General features: G+C 33.3%; 1 protein-coding gene across 1 annotated transcript in view; it reads left to right on the top strand.

Annotated features, from left to right (window-relative positions):
• Window positions 1–2,334: 2,334 nt before the first annotated feature.
• Window positions 2,335–22,074, top strand: part of LOC126967128 (carbonic anhydrase 1-like) — a 32,763-nt gene continuing 13,023 nt past the window's right edge. The window contains exons 1-2 of the mRNA XM_050811551.1: window positions 2,335–2,469; window positions 19,920–20,069. Coding sequence (XP_050667508.1) covers window positions 2,397–2,469; window positions 19,920–20,069 — 223 coding nt within the window. The 5' untranslated portion in view covers window positions 2,335–2,396. The remainder of the gene's footprint in view (window positions 2,470–19,919; window positions 20,070–22,074) is intronic.

Below are 22,074 nucleotides of genomic sequence, written 5' to 3'. Positions count from 1 at the left end.
AAATTGACTTTGTGACTCAAAATCTGTTACAGTAACAATAGATTCGCTTTCTTTTTCTATCTTGCTGTTTGTCCATTAGATATTATTTTTATTTATGTCTCGCACGCGTTGTCTGTCTACACTCTAGTAAGTCTATGGTCGAAACTGTATTATTTTGTAAAAACAGGTATCGGAAAAGTTATATGGTAATTAATAAAAATATATTATAAAAACACATTTCTGCATAGCTAAAAATGTAGCAACATTCTGCTCATTTGCAGCATATGATTGGTATTAAGAAAAACAGCTCAAGGTACGACATACTCCAGTGGGAGGCTCCTATGCACAATATGCCGGCCAGATTATGGGTACTACGAGTACAACGGCGCCTATTTCAGCCCGGAAGCAGTAATGTGTAGGTATTACTGTGTTTCGGTTTGAAGGGCGCCGTAACTAGTAAAATTACTGGGCAAATGAGACTTGACATCTCATGGCTCAAGGTGGCGAGCGCAGTTGTAATGCCACTCAGAATTTTTGGGATTTTAACAATTCTCAGCGGCACTGCATTGTAATGAGCAGGGCGTATCAATTACCATCAGCTAAATTTCTTGCTCGTCTTATCTCTTATTGAAATAAAAAAAGACATGCATCCATGCGGGTCACCAGCTGTAAATACATCAGCAAAAAGCTGTGACCCATTAGTATAATTTCTCAGGAAACCAAAGGTAGCTCCGTTATAAGTGCCTCATCGAAGGCTTTCACAAGAATATCGTGAGATGCTTGACCGAAATCAAACTGTTATCCTCAGAGCTGACAGTTGAAGTAAATTTACTTCATAGCTTTGTAGCAAAGGAAAAGATTAAAAGGTTGATAAACTCTGCTTGTAATATTGAACAGCTTAATAGTTCACATAAATAAAGATTTCGAATATTTTGTTTCAAAAAAATTAAAAGTAGATAAGGAATTTCTCTAGCAGTGTAAATACTAAAAATAAAGAGTGTAAAAATGTATTATATTTATCAACAAAATATTATAATCGTACAGCAAACAGCAAACCTAATGCACGAATATTTGCAGGGTTTTATAAGTAAGAACTTGAAATTAGACAGATAAAACAGGTATTTGTGGATCAAGAACATGTTCATATTTGATGTACAACACAGCACTGTTATTAAAATTTAAAGAACCTTAAGATATTGTGAACCGTTCTGTTGAATGTATTGAAAAAAGCCTGAGCACGGCTTGAGCTCGCAATTATTGTTTTAAGTGTATGCAGATGCAATAAATGAATTGTCTGAGAGTGTAATAGACGAACTATCATTGTAATTATCTGAATCTTTATACGAATAACTTTAATATTCATTTAAGAAGTCCACCACCAGATTTAGATGCAAATAGTTGTTGAATTCATATTATAATATAAGCTATTCTCTCTGATTCTTAGAGCCTACTAGAGTAACCAACTTTGAAAGCTGTATTGATAATATATTTACCAATAATTATAAACCTATTCTAGGCAATCATTCGTAAAGGGAGCTCGGACCATTTTGGTAAATTAGCCGTTTTTCACAAAAGATTATGTTTTTGTTGTTGTATTAAGATTATGTTGTAGTAATGATTCCAGTAGATGTTCTATGATTTGTGTTTTATTCATAAATAAAACACAAATCAAAAAAAATGAAAAACACGGATTTGATTGTAATAAATAAATACAGAATTCAATATAATTATTTATTGCAAAATCTTTTGTACTTGTCATGGCGATACGAAGTAAATGCCGCATTCCACCTTCGCCTTCTTCCACCACATTCCACTAATTAGGACAACATCACCATCGTCTGAATGTGTGGCGTTCCTCCACAAAGCGGTTTTCAAGGAAATTTCTTCCAAGTAAAACCAAGCTTTCGAATGAAGTTCCTTATGCAGTGTGTCAAAGATTATCGCGATACGACATGGCTACCTTCAAAAAAGCTTGTACGCCTGTCTAAAAGGCCAGCAACGCTCCTGTGATTCCTCTGGTCTTGCAGGAGAATGTGGGTTGCGGTGATCATTTAACATAAATTAAAAAAAAAATGAGTATCTTTAAGGATTTTCATAATAATATTTATTTTAAACCATCCCAGTACTGAGGCAAACAAAATAATAAAATAAAATATATCGAAATTTATGCAGCTGTAAAATTTCAGCGACACTGATTACAATAATCAGTGATGTTATAATGTATTCGGAAGTCTTATTATCTACAGTAAACGCAAATTCCATATTGTTTTTACAATATTCGATAAAGTATTTAAGAGCCAGCCAATCAGGAACTGATAATGTGTTTATATCTAAGATTAGATATATTTTTACAGAATCGGAGCAAAATTTAAAATTCGCAGTTCGCAACTGGACGTAGGAATCATAATAGAATTAAAATGAGCAACAAAATAATAAAATTAAACTTGGGTTCAATGGCCGTGAAACCGAAGAAGACTGCGGCGTCTGACGGTAAAGTATTGATGTGCACTTAATTTATTTTATGGGACGTGCTGTTATGCCCGTAATTGCCAATTAGACTATCCTTTCTACCCCAAAGTCTGTTGGTATTTTATATAATATCGTATTATTGAGACTGGTTCGTAAACAGATCCGTTTTCATAGTTTTCGTTAAAGTTAGCTTTAATGCCACGCACTTGTACTTTATGTGATTACCAGTGGGAGGCTCCTTTGCACAGGATGCCGGTAAGATAATGGGTGCAACAGCGGCGCTTATATCTGCGTGAATAAGTAATGTGTAAACATTATTGTTTAGGGCACCGTAGCTAGTGAAATTACTGGGAAAATGAGACTTAACTTCTTACGTTACAGTTCTTACGGAGCGCAATTGAAGTGCTGCTCAGAATTTTTGGGTTTCTCAAGAATCTCGAGCATTGTAATGGGCATGGCGTATCAATTAAAATCCTGCTCGTCTCTTTAATTCATTTGGTAATATAATGCTAATCAGCGGACGCTGCCACTTTGCCCAAGTAGATTTCATTTTCATTAGAGGAACTGACAACCCAATCAATGTATGCGTTATCTTTTGTTTTAATATTCTAAATCCCTACTAATATTATAAATGTGAATGTAAGTATGTCTGTAAAGCTTTTACGCCGGAGCTACTCAACCGGTTGTTTGAAATTTGGTATAGCGATAGACTAGAGCATGGGAAATGACATAGGCTATTTATCCCGGAAAAATCCATCAGCTGAACGTACTGCTCGTCTCGTCCCTTAATGTGATAATAAAACAGACTATTGCGTACATGACTGGTTGCCCTGCGTGCTCGACAACCTGTATTTGAGGTGACCGTCCACTCGAGAAGAAGATAAAAACTTCTCTCGTTTTTAATACGCCAGGTATAGGTCAACTGGTTATTCGTTTAATTGCTCCCTAGAAAACTTAACACTAAAACTTCAATTACAAATTCCCAATCATTTTAATATTAACATGAATTCTTTCTTTCATTAACTTTACTTTGATGTTTTCAATTCATAACGAAACTCGGCAACATTGCGTTGAATATAATTTCAAATCAACTGACCGAATCGAGATTGATTCTGTACTTAATTGATGGAAAATTGTAACCAGTTGTGTATTTCTCCGTGACATGTTTTTTTATTAAGCTCTCGCCTGACGTGCTTTGAATAACTTCCAATAAATGTTGTTTTGACTCTTGAGTGCTTCGTTCTGACACGCAACGTGATTTGAGTAGAATATTATGAAAATATTTTTGATCCCCATCGGCCATCTCATATGCATAACACGTCCTTCCGATTTGAATTTTTCATTTATTTTTTAATAATTCACTTTTTTGCCAGCGAAATAAACTGTTCTTACAGGTTTTATACCCAAAAAGTTAATTGAACTATTTATATAACTCTTAATAAAATGAGTAATCCCTACTAATATTATAAATGTGAATGTAAGTTTTTTTGTTACGCATTTACGAACAAAGGCTTGGAGGGTTTTAAATAGGGGATGGAAGTTTGCATGGAAATTCGACATGAAATTTTGTATTTATGCACTTAATAAGAAGTAAATAGATATAGTTTCTAGCGTTTTAGAATTTTCGACATGTGTGGGGATGAAAGTTCGTGTGGAAGTCCAAACAAAATTACGCCTAACTTAAAATTGCGCCTAACTCCGAATTCGATTGTGATTATTTTTGGTTTAAAAATGGACACATAAGCTACCCTTTTTGTTAATAAGAACATGAAGGGGTTGAAATACGAGATAAAATTATTCATAGAAATATGTTATTTTCGGAGATAAACTTTACTTTAGGTACTTGATAAAAAGAAAACAATCATCTATTTGAAGATGAAATAAGAGATCGATGTCCACGCGGATGAAGGCGCGGGTACAAGCTAGGCTATTTATAAATTAGGGCTGTAATGATAACAAATTTTATCAGACCATTACCATTCAAACCAGAGGTTTTATGTGCTATGCGAAATACTAGACGATACACTTCGTACTACCTTTTGCCATGGATTCCATATCCTTTCCGTTCCGGGAAACAAATAGCGCGGTGTGTCTCGGATCTTCGTGATTTGGCGCAGCATTATGTCAATGCGTATTATTTTACGTGTAGCAATAGATTGATTATAATTAGGATGATTTGAGTGAATGTATCAGAAACCTATTGAAACAAGCTATAAGACAATGCAAAATAAACCATCTTATAAACAAAATAAAGGTCAGAACTTGGTGAGGGAGCAGGGTGGCGTACGGCACTTTCAGTTTTGATATATCTGAAAATTCTTATGCTCAGGGGCACTGTCCATTTGAAATAAAATGAAATGAAATGAAATGAAATGAAATGAAATGATATGAAATGAAATGAAATGAAATGAAATGAAATGAAATGAAATGAAATGAAATGAAATGAAATGAAATGAAATGAAATGAAATGAAATGAAATGAAATGAAATGAAATGAAATGAAATGAAATGAAATGAAATGAAATGAAATGAAATGAAATGAAATGAAATGAAATGAAATGAAATGAAATGAAATGAAATGAAATGAAATGAAATGAAATGAAATGAAATGAAATGAAATGAAATGAAATGAAATGAAATGAAATGAAATGAAATGAAATGAAATGAAATGAAATGAAATGAAATGAAATGAAATGAAATGAAATGAAATGAAATGAAATGAAATGAAATGAAATGAAATGAAATGAAATGAAATGAAATGAAATGAAATGAAATGAAATGAAATGAAATGAAATGAAATGAAATGAAATGAAATGAAATGAAATGAAATGAAATGAAATGAAATGAAATGAAATGAAATGAAATGAAATGAAATGAAATGAAATGAAATGAAATGAAATGAAATGAAATGAAATGAAATGAAATGAAATGAAATGAAATGAAATGAAATGAAATGAAATGAAATGAAATGAAATGAAATGAAATGAAATGAAATGAAATGAAATGAAATGAAATGAAATGAAATGAAATGAAATGAAATGAAATGAAATGAAATGAAATGAAATGAAATGAAATGAAATGAAATGAAATGAAATGAAATGAAATGAAATGAAATGAAAATATGGACTAAACACATACATTAACAAACATTCAACATTTATTGGACGGGGAAATTTCAGTGGAAGAACGTCATAAAGGGGATGAAAATAAGTATGTTATTAACCACGGTTATTAAATTGTACATTAACACACTTTTGACATTTTTGTAACTCTTGATTGATCAAAATAATTAAGTATATTTATTTGTGATTTCCAGGTCTCAAATATATTTTTATGACTGTAATAAAATGTTTATAATGTAATCTTTAGACAACTTATATGTATTTATTTATTCAATTCTCGGCAATAAATAAAAAAATCTTGAAATGACAACTCATGGATTTACTTCAGGCCTTTAATCTATTTGGCCATGAATCTATGGAACAATGCACTATTTCCATGGGATAAATTGCCAATCGCTGCTTGTCTGGATAGCAATGTTGGCTTGTGGTTTCGAGAAGACCTTGTCTTCTAAGACTGACCATTATTTTTATTCCAAGATGTTAAGATCCCCTTGTCATGTCTTCAGCTCTTGGCTCCAGCTAAGCTCGGGTATATAGTTCGTGCCTTGTGATGTGTGCCAAGATGCAGTCTTGCTGGAAAGTCGAAAGTACGATCTAAGACAGTCTCTTGGTATACTTTGGCTGAAGTCTACACTCTTTCTTAACAATTAACAACAATTACAATTATTATGATAATACTAAACTGCTCTTATGTCGCTCTTACAACACATACGCTAAAACACACACACACACACACACACACACACACACACAGCCACACACACATACACACACATGCTTTCTCATATTTCTAAAAGTTCACAAAGATTATATGTGGATTATGCTAGTGCTATTTTAAGGCTTAAAAAGAGCGGAGCCTCCTGGCATTAGCATTCCTTATATGCTTAAAAGAAGGTTCTTGCCACTATTTGTTAAGGAGAATGTGTTAATACAAATTATTATTATTATTATTATTATTATAATGTAACTCCTTTATAAGTCACCCCCACTAGTCATGACTGACTCAGGATGATGACCACTTTGCACTATTCCGATCACTTGTGAAGCCTCTTTGGAGCTACGAACGTACACTTTATCACTTTGATTGTTGCTCTTACATGGGGAAATTTTTATCATCAGTGAAAAAAGTTCAACGGATATGTCGCTGCTTTACAGCTACGTATTAGACCAGCAAGCATTTTGTTCGATCCACCTTCATTAACTGTAGATAAACTGTAGATAACGATAAACTTCAGGTCTTCTTAAAGGGTTTCAACCGGGATATTCATTTCTAGAGATAAATTTTTTGTTTCATAACATGTATATTATTTCAGCACATTCTGATTTGAGCAGTCTTTTTAGTTCTAACTGTTCACGAGTGCCCCGACCTTTTATGGTCGTCGACACAGACTCTGAGAATATCTATCGATATTAAAATACACGAATGTAATATGACGGCTTCTTGTCTTAAAAATGTCTGACACCTCCATAGCTACATTTTACAAGGCAATCACTGCAATTCTGTCTCCTGTTGACCTCAAAACAATATGTGTCATGTCGAGGTTTCTAACGTATAATAAACGCATTCAACTCCAAAGGAGGATGGCGAGAATGGACCCACATAATACATTAAGGAGGCGGCATCGCACAAGTTTATATTAATTATAAACTTAAGTTTAAACGATGTTTATATAAAAAATATTAAGGCGCTAAGACATGGGAGTCAAAAGAAATAATTTGATGTAATTTATTAAAATATAAGTCATCTAGCACTTACGAACGTTTTGCTCAATTGAAGTGTATATTTTTTTACATGACAGTCATTTTTGTATGGATGTTCCGACTTCCGACACCATCAAACTATATATACCTACCAATGAAGTTCTAAACATCATTGATACCTACTCAAATCATCAATTCAGAAGTAATTCACAATAAGATTCAATAAGATTATTATCGTTTTTTGATACTAAAATCAGTAGTTAGGTAAATATTCGATACCTGCTTGAAGAAAGAATGAATTGTGAATCCTCAATAATTATTAGTTACTGGGTAACCTTCCACATATAATCTAATATATAAAATTCTAATCTCGCGGTGTTTGTAGTTAAACTCCTTCGAAACGGCTTGACCGATTCTCATGAAATTTTAAGTGCATATTGGGTAGGTCTGAGAATCGGAAACACATCTATTATTCATCCCCCTAAATGTTAAGGGTGGTCCACGCCAATTTATTGTTTTAATTTTATTGAGTTTTTTTTTAATTTGTTTGATATTATTTTTTAATGCTGACTGCATTAAAAAATACATACAACTTCAAATTTTCACCCATCTACGATCATCAGTTACTTTTGTATCGCGATTTTAATATCGGCAATACAACGTGTGCTGGGTCAGCTAGTAAATATACATATTATCTTTCAGCAGACAGTAATTAGGCATAGACATTAAGATACAAATTATTGATTGAACAATATATATTGATTAATTATTTTGGGTCATATTTTACTTTTAGGTATATCTTTTTTCTCCCACTTTTAGTCTTACGTACAATTTGCTTTTTTCTTAGTTTTGTTACGTTCTACAATTATTAATTAGTTTCCATGATGTACGCCACTTCATTCAGTAGGTCCCAAAATACATGCATTCCCGCCTTCCTCCTTTAAATAAAAAAAAACTGAAGTTTTTAATAAGTAATAATATTTATGACCTCATACTCATAAGTTACCTTTTATATTCGGAACATATAATTTCGGAAATTGTCTAGCGTGAGGTGCAAAAATATATCGTTACCATAGATTAAGGATTCGTCTCCGCTGCTCTCCAACTACATACCGTACTACCTAAGAACAATGGCTTTTCTATCACGGCAACTATTGGATGCTTCTGTGCGTGGCATCTTGAAACTCAATGGCATCTTTCAAATTTTGTTACATACGCTTCGTGTTATTTTACATAGAAATTAATAAAATACTTACGGATAAAGTGATTGAGCGTAGTATTGGTTGCCTCACTTTGCGACTACGCCTGCGGTATCTAGTTGGAGCGGAGCTGTATAAAAAACATCAATATAATCACAGTAAAATAAAAGTATGATTTTAGTTTCCGTTCTAACAGCTCTTAAGCTAAATACATTACAAATCCAAAGCTTATTAAAACTTTACCTTGTCTAAACCACACAATGTTTCCATAAAGTGCTTGTTTCACTAATGTAAAAAATTGTGCAATCGTAAAGTCTACAGCTTCTTTTGATAAAGTACTGGATATGACAATTTTACTTTTATGATAAGACTAGTTTTTACCCGCGATTTCGTCCGCGTTGAATTGTTTCTTTGGTCATTTTTTTTGTATTTTTTACAATAATACACATACTAACTGCTCTTTCCGCTCTTCTATGATACAGCGCATATCCCTTGTTATTATGGACAGTCTCTTTAATAGTATTTCCCTGTGAACTTTAATCTCCTATTTCATCCCCATGTAGGTCAAAGTTTCAAAAATGTTGGAACAAATGTTTACAAATTATTTCTTATCAAGTGCCTAAATACAAAGTTTAATTTCTTCGATGATGACAAATTTCCATACACACTGCCTCCCCCTATTTCAACCCCTCCATTTTTTTTTGCAATAAAAAGTAACCTATGTCCTTTTTCAAGCTCTAGTCTATCTCTGCACAAAATTTTATCAAAATCGGTTTTGTGTTTTAGGCGTGAAAGTCTAAAGAAACAAACTTACATTCCCATGTACAATATTAGAAGGGATTCACACAGAAAGAAAAATCGGACAAGAGCAAATGAGACTCGCCCAATGAGGGTTCCCTAAAAATTTTCTTATGATTTAAATTTCTTTTTTAAATCAGTATAGTTTCCAGATTTTAACCTAAACTTATATGTACAAGACGGTATTTCTTCCCAAATTTCATAGGTCTAGGTCATTGGAAAATACTCTATAAATATTAATTCCGTTGAGTGACGAAATATACGTTTTTGTGGCATAAACGGCCGTATCTTGTATTATTTTTTATTATTTTCACTTTGTTTGATTTTCTCAAAGCTTGAAGAGACGGTAGACTTATCATTTCAATTTCAACTCGATATCTCCACGCGGTCCCGAGATAAAGGGTCTGGACAGACAGACAGAAGGACGGAGAGAAAACAAACCTATCATTATAAAATTATAGTTATAAATTCGTTACTGCGCTATCACAGTGTGTATTTCATAAATTTTTTGGTCTGAAGGAAAACAAAATACTCCACGTCGCAATTTAGAACTCTTCCTCCGGTCCATATGCACCAATTCGAGGAATGACACCACCGGTACGTATTCGGCTGCCCAATTTTAAAACACAGTAAGGGAAAAAAATTTTTTCCAGGAAAGCATTCTTTTGCTACACATAAAATAATACTCATAGATACACTTTCGCGCGTCATAATTATATCGAATTGAAGCTTAGAGGGATTGCATCGTGAAGGGATGTGGAGTAATGATTACTCTTATATCTGGTATAGCGATAGGCTTTCCCGTATCAGGTTTAACCCTTTGAATGCGTGCAACCTTAAGCTCCTTATATTTTCGAGCCCTAGTATGCCGAGAACGTCTCGACAGTTTGGCGTTATGTAGAAACGTCGCTTCGTTGCGGGCTTTGTACCGAATTGTCGCAAAAATACAGGGAATATTCCAAAGAGCTGTTTGACCTGATTCCTGTTACTGACATCACACCACATGCCATAACCTTTCATTGCCATCACCAAAACAATGGCGTAGTTTTTTCGATATCGATACCACAACGCACCTACAAAAAAGGAGTGTATATTCCATCTAAATTTGTGAGAATATATGATAAGTCGTTAGAAAAGTCAAAGTCAAAGTTTTTATTTACATTAACATGTTAGATTGATGTTACATAAATATTATAAAGTACATGTTTGCCACATTTATAACGTGAAAATTTTACAGAATACATTGCTAAATCGTTACAATAATATCAATTTAACAAATGATTAGTAGCAGTATTATTTATTATACGTGGGTAACACTGAAAATCTTTAGAAAATGAAAAACGGCTTAATGTAGAAAGTTGCCAATACTTTTATTGTTTTTCGAAGTAATCTCCGTTCCTCTCTGCACATCATGGCATTTAATGGAACCACTGAGAAAAGCAGTTGGCCCATTCTTCCTTAGGTGTCTCTTCTATGGCATTTTCGTTAGCTTTCACCGCATCTTCAGGGCACGTAAAGCGAATACCTCGAATTTCATCTTTACTTCTTGGAAATAAATAAAATTCGCAAGGTCAGTACTGTATAGCGGATCACTCATTATCTCGATATCTGCCATAGTCAAATATTCAACAGTCCGTTTTGCGGAGTGCGCTGAAGCATTGTCGTGGTGAAAGAGGGTCCTGCCTTGAAGGCGCTGCTATCAAATTGATTGACATACCAGTCAACAGTATCTAACTGTCCATCCATCTTCTAGCACAACTGTCGCGAAATTACCTTTCCGACCAAAGAATGAAAAAAATTGTTAATTTTTAATTGAAAATATTCGTCTAATGAATATAAGCAGTAGATAGAATATAATTTTTTTAAAAGCAAATGGCATGTCTCCACTTTAATATGTTATTAAGATCAGATTTCAGTTTTACCCGTATGAATGTTGAAAATTTGACAGGTTGACATTTAATGAAAAGAAGACGATGTCGAGTCTTGTTTTCAACGTTCACATAAATATGAAAAGTAATAACCATATACAGTTATTTTATATCTAACATTTTTGTGGATTGTTTCGGGAGAGATACTTAAAATATTTACGACTTTAATCTCCCGTTACGCAGTGTTGCGCACGTATTTATTTTTACGATATTAAATTGTTCTTTAACGTGGAGTTTATATTACACGCAAGCTTTAATATTACATTCCTTAAACGAGCAATAATCGCGGTTTTGCAATCACAGTCAATATAAAATCAAAATTGATACTCTTTCAATATTCATGACTCTTTATTAGAAAATATATTTATGGAAATAAAGACTTTTTTCCTATTATCGTGCGCAAAGTTCGATTTTGCACATGCATTTGCGTGCGCAAAGTACCACTTTCCCATACATTGTTGAGCGTGCGGGAATGTAGCTGAGCATGCGGGAATGTAGTGAGCGTGAGGGAATGTATGAAAATAACTATAAGGAAGAAAGAAAGAAAAAAAGTTTATTCATGACGATATAGTACAGTAAAACATAAAACAAAATTGAGAAATATTATTTTCTATACGTCACAAAGTGGTCCCAACTCAGCATATTTGTTGGTTTGAAAACCAGCGCTGGTCTTCCGTTGGGCCATTTGGTGACGTAAAGATAATTAAAGATAATTATATAGTAACTAATGCGTAGACTGAGTAAACAAGATAATGTATTAGCTTGTCAATTTCTGAAGTTTCTAAAGTACTGACTGACAAGTTGACAATTCTGTCAAATGTCAATCTGAGTTCGAAACTTTAAAGTCATAATATGTGATCACAGATCAGTTTACAATTTACATTATTTATTCATTATTGTTTGTTTTTGAGTGAAACAAAAAAATATAACTACATAAAAATATTAACTAATTAAAAGTAACCAGCTATATAAAAGTAAATACGACTAAAGTACGGTACCTACTCATAATTGCATTACTTAAATATGGGTTAATGTTAATGGAGTGAGATATAAAATAAAACTTTACCTGACATAGATAATGGAGAAGGCACTTTTGGTGAGTATGCTTGCACCTTGTATTATATTAATTAATAGAGGTTGTGTATATATAGTGGTTGAACTTTGCGCAACTTAATAGGAAAAATAGTATACGATAGTACCGACCTACTTTGTCATATACATATATAATACCCTCATTCTAAGGTATTCCTGATTTTTTTTTAATTATGAATATTAAATTCGTAGCAATATGGCGGTGCGTAGAGACTTCTTCATTGTGTGTCTTCTACCACAAAATGTGGTAAATAATAGACTGTGTTAGATAATAGAATAACAGAAAATTGTCTCGAGATTCTTATCGCTACACTTTTGTATCCTTGGATGTTTAGGATAATAATAGGTATATATATCCTATGAAAATTGATTGATCCAATAGTAGTGCTGTTATTTTAATATCGATTAATTTATTTTATTACTTTAGAGTAGCAAACTAAACGACAGATCCGAGAGACACAAGAGATCCACTTGCGTTTAATATTTTTGTTTTATGTAAACCTCTTAGAATATAATTAGGTACGTCTATTAGCTCCTTAAATTATTGATTGGCCTTTCCAATCCAACAAGTACGCCAACAAGTACAATACTAAGTACGCCGAAATTAGTGTAGCCGGGTCGTACTCCTAGCGGGGCGTGTCGACAGTTTTATTATATTTTAAAATATTAAATTGGGGATTGATACAATGTGACAAATACTACAAAAAATAAGAGACATGCATTACAGTATGAAGTTGCGGCACTTACTGTGGTTTCTCATCCTCTGAGCGCTCGGAGAGCTATCATGAATTATATAAGAATAGCCCTTTTATTTATTATAATATATTTTATGCCGCACTTTCTTGGGAAGTATCGCATCTGCATGCTGCACCCTCGTAAAAATATTCACCTTTATTTATGTGCTGCCGGATCTTAGTACCTATACCAAAAAAAAACCTTTACCAAACTCTAATATCATCTTACGCATCCGGATATACGAGTAAGCCTTCCCTAAATGTAACTTTCTATCACGTATAAATAAACGCTTCAAAAAAGAGTATACACTAACAAAAACGCAGGATATGCTCTTGTGATTCCTGATGATGCAAGAGGACAAGGAAAATGATGAGTGTCCCACCCTATAAAAAGGCGCTCAAATATTTCAATCTCAAGCGGCAGGCTTATGAACCCCTTTAAACTCCCCTTTTAATGTATTAGAACCATAGGACAACAGTGCTAAGTTGAATAATAAAACCTTCACTTGAGCACTAATCTATCAGTGTCATTATAATCTCTGGATAGTTGCACCAGACAACGGAGTAACTAAAATGGATTGAGGAACAAAGCGGTTAAATTTGTAACGCTGCAGCAGATTGATTTGCAAAAGGCTTCCACCTTCACACGACACGCCACAAATTAGGATATCATCCCCACCATCTGGATGAGTGGCGGTCCTCCACAGTGCGGTTTTCATGGAGCTTTCTTCCACATACTACAAAGCTGTGGAATGAGCTTCCTTGTGCGGTGTTTCCGGGACGATAACACATGGGTACCTTCAAAAAAAGCGCGTACACCTTCCTTAAAGGCCGGCAACGCTCTTGTGATTCCTCTGGTGTTGCAAGAGAATGTGGGCGGCGGTGATCACTTAACACCAGGTGACCCGTACGCTCGTTTGTCCTCCTATTCCATAAAAAAAAGGCTCAGTGACCTAGGTCGCGGGCCAAATGTCACTTTAGCCACTGTTCTTCAGCCAAATACGTTCGTGGATACGCTATCCTCACCAACAACCTACAATATACCCAATTAGCAATCCTCACAATCTGTAGACAGTTGAAAGAGGTTGTTACCTGCACCATAACCCAAATTCATGACCTCAGGGGTCACACACCACTAACAGACCTCACAATCGGTGTAATGGACAGTCCTAAGTCCTAATTGCGGAGGATTTCTGTTCGAAATGAAACGGTCACTCATGTTATCCTGGATTGTACAGGACTGACTAACCAAAATCCTCTGATCGCTCTGAGAAGTTTGTTAATATCCCAGGTATATTCTGTAATTCGAACATCTGAAATAACATCGATTTGAGTAACTGCCCAACACTGAAATTAAAATAGACCTAATTAAGAAATCATAAACAAACCAGTTGCCCTTAATTGTATTTTTACACGATTTTTATTAGCTTCACTTGTATGTATGTTTGTTTGTAACTATCTCATTTGGGCCCGATATTGACCCACTTTAAAAGGCCACATTTCGTTAAAAATTGGTAGATTTATCGAGAACCGATGACAATACATTAATTTGATAAAATTATTCCAATTTTCAATTTTCATAATAATTTTTTTGTTAATTGATATAATTTTCATCTATCGTCGATACGGCAGGAATTGATGTTAACTTTAAATTTCAAAATTTAAAGATAATCTTTAACCTTTTATTTAATTAATTTATCTAATATTAAGAAATTTTCGAATACCAAAGAGAACTTTTAATTCAAAAATGCAAATAATGGTTTAAAAAAACTAAAAAAACACGCTTTTATAAGTAATCCAAACTAAATACTAGGAAATATTTTCTACTCTTTAGTTCGGTTTTCTATAAAAAGTGCTTTTAGTTTCTTTTTTACAACTAAGTATTTATTATTCGTGATACGCAGAAAGAATGGAGAAGTACATACGTACTATCTTAGATATGGACAGAAAAATAGTTATATTCGATATTAAATCATGTTTCCAGACCGACTGTATTTTAATGAAAATAACAACTTTTCCTTGTTTAAGGAAACTTCAAGCAAAATTGTATAATGTGCTACAAAGTGGTTTGGACTAGTTTACGGCCGACCTTTGTAGATTCAAACCTTTTAAAATATAAATAATTTAAATTCAATTATTAAAAGTTACGAAACATTCTGCTCGAGAGAAATGGAGTAAAATTATTATAATTTCATTAACAACTTGCCAAGTAACCTGTCAAAATTTCTGATCAATATTTACTTTATGACTTACTGTCACAATTCCAACTACTTTTTATTATTTTTGTCTGTGATCTATAACACAAAATTGTTTAGATTTTTTCCAATATTACTAGTAAGTCTTAGATTAGGGATTGGTCTCCGCTGCACTCTACTACCGCACTACCTAAAAACAATAGCTTTTTTATTACGGCAACTTTATATTGTAGTATGTATTGGCTATTTGTAAAAATGCTTGTGTGCGTGCTTATCTTGACATTTAATGTCATATTTCAAATTTTGTACCTTATATACCGTTCATGTAATTTTAGTTTCACTTATTTGCAAAGTTTAACAGAACATGAGGCACGTCAACGTCACATACTGTTAGAGACTGGCTCGAGAACGCCCACTTGGGCGTAGTATTAGTTACCGCACTTTGCAATTACGTCTGCAGTATCTAGTTGGAGCGCAGCGGAGACCAATCCTTAATCTATGTAATAAGTGTTAAAAATAATGACCATAAATTATGGTATTGGAAAAACTAATCAGGTATTAATAAAAAGAGATTATAATTAAGCAATCTTTCTAAGTCGAGGATCATCATGACCAGAAAAACCCAAGCATCGGTCACACGTATTCAAAACTGGCATTAAAACGGGCAAGAGAAATAGGGCAAAAAAGTGCTTTTAAAAACGGTGAAGATAACCAACCGTACCAATAAAAATTCAGAACAAGTGTATTTGTGTACTGAAAAATAATAAATAAACTGTAAACACTATTATAATTAGTTACAGAAGAGTGGACTCTTCAAACACAAGCGCAGTATTAATAATAATATAATATAACTAGCTGACCCGGCAAACGTTGTTTTGCCGTATAAAGTATAATTCACGCGATAGTTTTATAAGTAATAAAATATTGCCTATATTATAGCCTCTACATCATTTTGTTCTATTGTCAATAGTTTTTGCAGCGCACGCAAAAATAGGTTTTCGATTTTACACCTTGTGTTTCAAAATAGCAATTTTATTACGGATCCCTAATTTTGAAAAAAAAAACATAGCCTATAGCCTTCCTCGATAAATGGACTACCCAACACTGAAAGAATCATTCAAATCGGACCAGTAGTACCAGAGATTAGCGCGTTCAAACAAACAAACAAACACTGCAGCTTTATAATATTAGTATAGATATTGAGACACTGACACAAATTATCTTGCCCCAAACTAGGCATAGCCTGTACTATGGGTACAAGACAACGATATATTTAATACAACATACTTACTTAAACATACATAAATACTTACTTACTTACTTAAATATCCATGACCCGGAAACAAACACCCATATTCATGATATAACTATTTGCACCTACCGGGATTCGCGCCCAGGACCTCTAGCACAGTAGGCAGGGTCACTAAGCACTGGGCTATATATAAGTGTACAGAATATTTTGTATTTCTATTTGAAGCAAATAAAAAATTCCGTGATTTCAAAAATTTTAAGAAATAATAATTCCGTCATACAATGTCAAGTCTTATGTCAATGTTCAAGGCATTGACTAAATTTGACTTTTGTGGTGTTTTGTTGCATCACTTTACACATTATTATATTGTAATTGAAATGATTTGTAAGACGATGAAAATGTAAATCTTGATTTAAAAGAGTCGCAACCAATATCTTGCTACTTCTTATCATTCGCTTGACCCTTTACGAAGTAGCGGTAGATTCAATAAGAAATTTTTTTGACATTCATAAGTGTCATTCCATGACATACATGAATAAAGTGATTTTGATTTGATTTGATTTGATTTGTCATCACATCGAAGCACGTCGACAACGCTGAGTCTTCGCTCTCAGTTATTATGGCAGAGTGACCAGTCCTTATGTCCATGACACACTAATTCTCGAAAATGAGACAACAATTTAGCTTAACTTGCAGTACTTTTATGCATTACGATAATCTTGTATTTCCGATGTATGTAGAGGTAGTTTCATAGATTTAGTTGATTCAGTTGAAGTTGAATTATTGCTGGCTGATAAATGATATTATTATCAGAAAAATTAACGACATTTAACTATACATACAACGTATGATTTTAAGTTAAAATATATTTAAGAAAAGGTGCTAACTGAAGTTACGCAGATAATTTGTTGCTATTTACTAAAATTTGCTCTTAATAGTGATTTTCATTATTATAACACTAGAAATAAGGGATTGCTTGTAACTAATTCTAGTAGGCTTCATAAGATACATAATAGCTTTAAGGGTAAATGTATACACTTCTATAATAAAGTCCCAGCCACTGTTCAGGCATTATCTATAAATAAATTTAAATGTTTTATAAAAAAATGGCTCTGTCGTAAATCCTATTACTCCACTGATGAATATCTAATTGATGAGACAGCCTGGGACTAGATTATGATTTTTATAATTTAATAATTGTACAGTCACAATATTGTATATTTTTATTGAAAAGAGCGCAAAAAAGAGAATGCTGGGAGAGTTTCTTGCGCCGCTTCTTCTCTCTCAGAGCGCCATTTGTTTCCGATGCGGTAGTAGTATCTAGTAGTTATTAGAAATTACATCAAAAAGAATTCTAAAGGAATCAATTTTGAGAAAATAAATGCCTTTTATGCCTTTTTAATAAAATGACAGGTCATTAAATTAAACGCTTATTTATTTATTGTATTAATAACACATACTTGTATAACGCATTGCAATCTTAAGGCCTATCGCAGACGACAGACTATCCGTGACGCACTTTTTATACGTTCGCGTCTACACGCGCTAACGCAGACGACGCGGCTCACTTTAGTCTTTAGTCTGCACTTGCTAGTGATTGACGTGTATCATGGCGCTAGACATCGATGTATCGATGTTGATAAAAGAAATAGAAAACAGACCAGCACTGTATGAGGCAGAGTATCATGACAGAAATTTAAAAAGAAAATTGTGGGATGAAATGTGCAAATTTATTTATTGTTCGAACTGAATGTTTAATATGAAACAGTCCGCATAATAATCTTTCTGAAAGAATAGGATGAACCCAAAATTCTCAATTTCTTCTTCTGTTTTCATATCTCAAGTACGAAATAGTACACCGCAATCTCTGTACTTCCATTGCGTGTACGTCTCTATAGTTCGTCGACAAAATGACCGAAAGTGTACGTTGTGTGCGTTGAGTCTGAAATATCTGCCAAAGACATTTTGCGCGCAATGCACACCTTTTGTGTGCCACAGACTCGATAGCTTTAATGGCGACATTAAATAAACACACGGGAAGAACTAGCCGTAATCATAAAAAAATGTTTCCAAAACTTAAAGTAAATAATTGTAATTATGAAATTTTCAAACAATGAAATTATACATTTAGATAACAAAATTTTAATCATCCTTACATGGGCGCTATTCAGCTACGAGTAGGTACTGACGGCTACGGTGTGGCGTAGTAAGTAGCCGAGAAGTAGCACAGCCTACGGTAGCTCGCGCCTACTAGATTACTTATAGGATGTTAAGAAAAATTGGTTTATTTAGGTCAAATATGTATTTTTATTATTTAATTTATTTTGTTATGTATAAAGTTAAGTAGGAGTTAGTATTGATTTAATGTCGCCATTGTAGGGCCACACTGTATATATAGATCGTATTATACTATCCTACAAAGCTACATCATAACTGAATTAATTAAAAAAATATTTTCAATCCAAGGTATCAAAAATTTGACTCTATTTATAAGACATTATGTGGTGCGTATTGTAAAAACTATTCATGATACATAACTTATATATGTATTACATTTTACAGTTTCTTTTACTTATATCATCGCTTAGATCATTTATAGATAGACTATTACTATATACTTACAGCTGTGAAAACATCATTTCATTTCATCAAACGCCAAAAAAATGGGTATAGATTTTTTTTTATGGAATAGGAGGACAAACGAGCGTACGGGTCACCTGTTGTTAAGTGATCACCGCCGCCCACAATCTCTTGCAACACCAGAGGAATCACAGGAGCGTTTCCGGAATTTATTAATTCGGCCGGAATTAACCTCTATTTAGAGCAATCCACGCACACTAACACAAAGTGTCATACAAATCGCGAGTGTAAGACGTAGCTTGTCACACATACTAAAGTATTATTCCAGGCCTGTTTTTATCTGTTGTATAACAGCAAGAGACTCTATGTAAACGCATTAATTATCTTAGCTGTTTTATCGATCAAAATTTACCAATGTGAAAATATAGTAAACTACATTTTCCGGCTTTTTAAAATTAGGTAAATTAGGTTCGAAAACTTATTGAAGTAGGTGTTACTTTGCGAAAATCCATAATTATCCAAATGATTTGAGTTTTCTTTAGCGTTAATCCCGCCAATATTTGTCTTTAAACTAAATCTGTCTCGTGCCAGATTTCGGCGGGTCAACACGTCCTGAGGATGCCTCGTGTAGAGACGAAACACGTGTCGAATTGTTTAATAACTAATATTGGCGGAATTAACACTAAAGAAAACTCAAATCATTTGGATAAGTATTGTGATAAAAATTTGCAGCTTCCGCTCGATAAGCACGAAGAACCGTTCCATTTTTTCGTCTACGTCAATAATTAATCACTCCATTATTTCCGTAAATCTTCCCAGTCCCTTGCTACGCTTCGGTGATCATTTATGTAATATATGCTTATAATTTCAGCTGAACAAATCTCTAAGCTACGAGCATCGCAGTCTCCAATCGCAATATCTGTGAACCGATGTCCCACGTGGACCTCTCTCGATCCGCTTAAATTTAAAGGATATTGGGATAATGTTGGAAGCGGAATTTTACTCAATACGGGGCAGACTGGTAATTTATATTTATAAGAAATAAAAAATAAACTATTTGTTATGTTTTGAAAGTGATAACCCTCACTTCACACTAATTACACAAATAAATTTGAAAACAAATTTTATGAACGATTCGGGAATCGACCTCTCGCGTTCCGTGCGAGTGCTCTTCCAACTGAGCCGACCGTTCGAGTGACGTATCGTTGAAAAATTTTGTATCCTTTGTTGAACTCTCAGGTTGTGGCTTCATATACTGGATCTACTTTACAATTGATAACCTGCTCAACCCCAATATTTGCATATTAGGAAATTGACTTGAGATGTCGCTCTTGCAAATCTAAACAATTTGTTATGCTTCTGAAAGTGATAACCATCACTTCTGGGATAATTCGAACGAACCCGCGACCTCTCGTGTTCCGTACGAGTGCTCTTTCATAAATTTTGTATTCAAATTTATTTGTGTAAATAAAAAATAAAAACTATCTTATACATTTCAAACAACAACAACAATTTTTCAATTAAAACTTTAGTAGCAATTGTGCTCCTTTACTAGTGGCCTTATGGCTAATAAGGAATGTTTAAAAATGGTCGTAATAAGTACTTCGAACAACACATTTTGCATAAGTATTAAATAAATTATAAAGTAAGTACTTAATGAATTTTGTAATTTTTACATTTTTATTTTATATTTTTATTTGTTAACTTTATATTATTATTTTAAGATGTTGTAGAGAATACGTATGAATTCCTTTTTTTATTTTGTCTGAGTTAACTCTTAATTGATGACTTCAACAAAATGAGTAGTAGTTCAAAGTGGATAACTGTAATATAAATAAATAGATTTTAACTTACCGTTCATTCAAAAAAACCGCAATCATACACTAATCGTAATTAAAATTTACTTATTATTTCTTACTTTTATTATAAGTATATATTATTATAATTACAATATAATAATAATACATACTTAATATATCTATATATATATAAAAATGAATTGATGTTCGTTAGTCTCGCTAAAACTCGAGAACGGCTGGACGATTTGGCTTATTTTGGTCTTGAATTATTTGTGTAAGTCCAGAGAAGATTTAAAAGGTGTATAAATATGAAAATACTCGGAATTAAATAAAAACAACGATTTTGATTTTTTCTTTGATGTGTCCCCCGTCCGCGTCGTTCAGAAATCAAATTGAAAGAATAGTGTAATAGTTTTTATCTTTCCAACTTTCTCAGGAGTTTAAAAATAAATTTAATTTTAGCTGACTGTAGTTGGTAGATTCACTACAATTGTTAGCTATCTATCAGATAATTTTTATGCAGATTGATAAATCTTAAGTTTTACAAATTAAATTTCTGAGCCTAACCATAATACTTCACATTTGACAACCAATTTTTCGATCCATCCTTCTATCTTTGTGAGTGAGAGTGCTTTCGCATGACGTCACATCCCAATCCAATCCGTATCCGTGAAAACACGGTCCGGATTAGTCGTAGTACTATCCGGCTTCTGTCATTCAATTTCTTTCCGTCAATCGTAGAAATAGTTCTACCACTAGGACTCTGATCGGACGTAGTGCGAAAGTGCTCTGACGATTATCGCTACGTGCGTTAAGGGTATTTTATTATGACCCACCTCTAAATATATAGTTTTTATTTTTATTTTATTATGATTCAGCATTGTAAAGTACATACCACTTAGAATTTTCACCCACCTACGATCAACACTTATTTTTGTATCGCCATTTTTATGTTATTCTATCTGTCCCATCCACAAAAATGGGGTTTCAGTATGCAAGATGGCAATTGAATATAATAATTATTGTAGTACAATACATTTTATGTACGATTTAATAATATTTGGTAGGTCTGAGAATCGGTAGTCATCTATTTTTTGTACCTCATAAATTTTAATTATTGAATTTCTTCCTATTACTTTATATGGCAATACAACGTTTGCTGGGTCAGCTAGTTGAAAATAATTATATAGATGATAGTATTCTTAAAACATATGTAAGTTTTAAAGT

Source organism: Leptidea sinapis, chromosome 12 (genome assembly GCF_905404315.1).
Source record: "Leptidea sinapis chromosome 12, ilLepSina1.1, whole genome shotgun sequence".
NCBI lineage: Eukaryota > Metazoa > Arthropoda > Insecta > Lepidoptera > Pieridae > Leptidea > Leptidea sinapis.
Note: the sequence above shows the minus strand (reverse complement) of the source record. Positions and strands in the feature narration are given on the sequence as shown.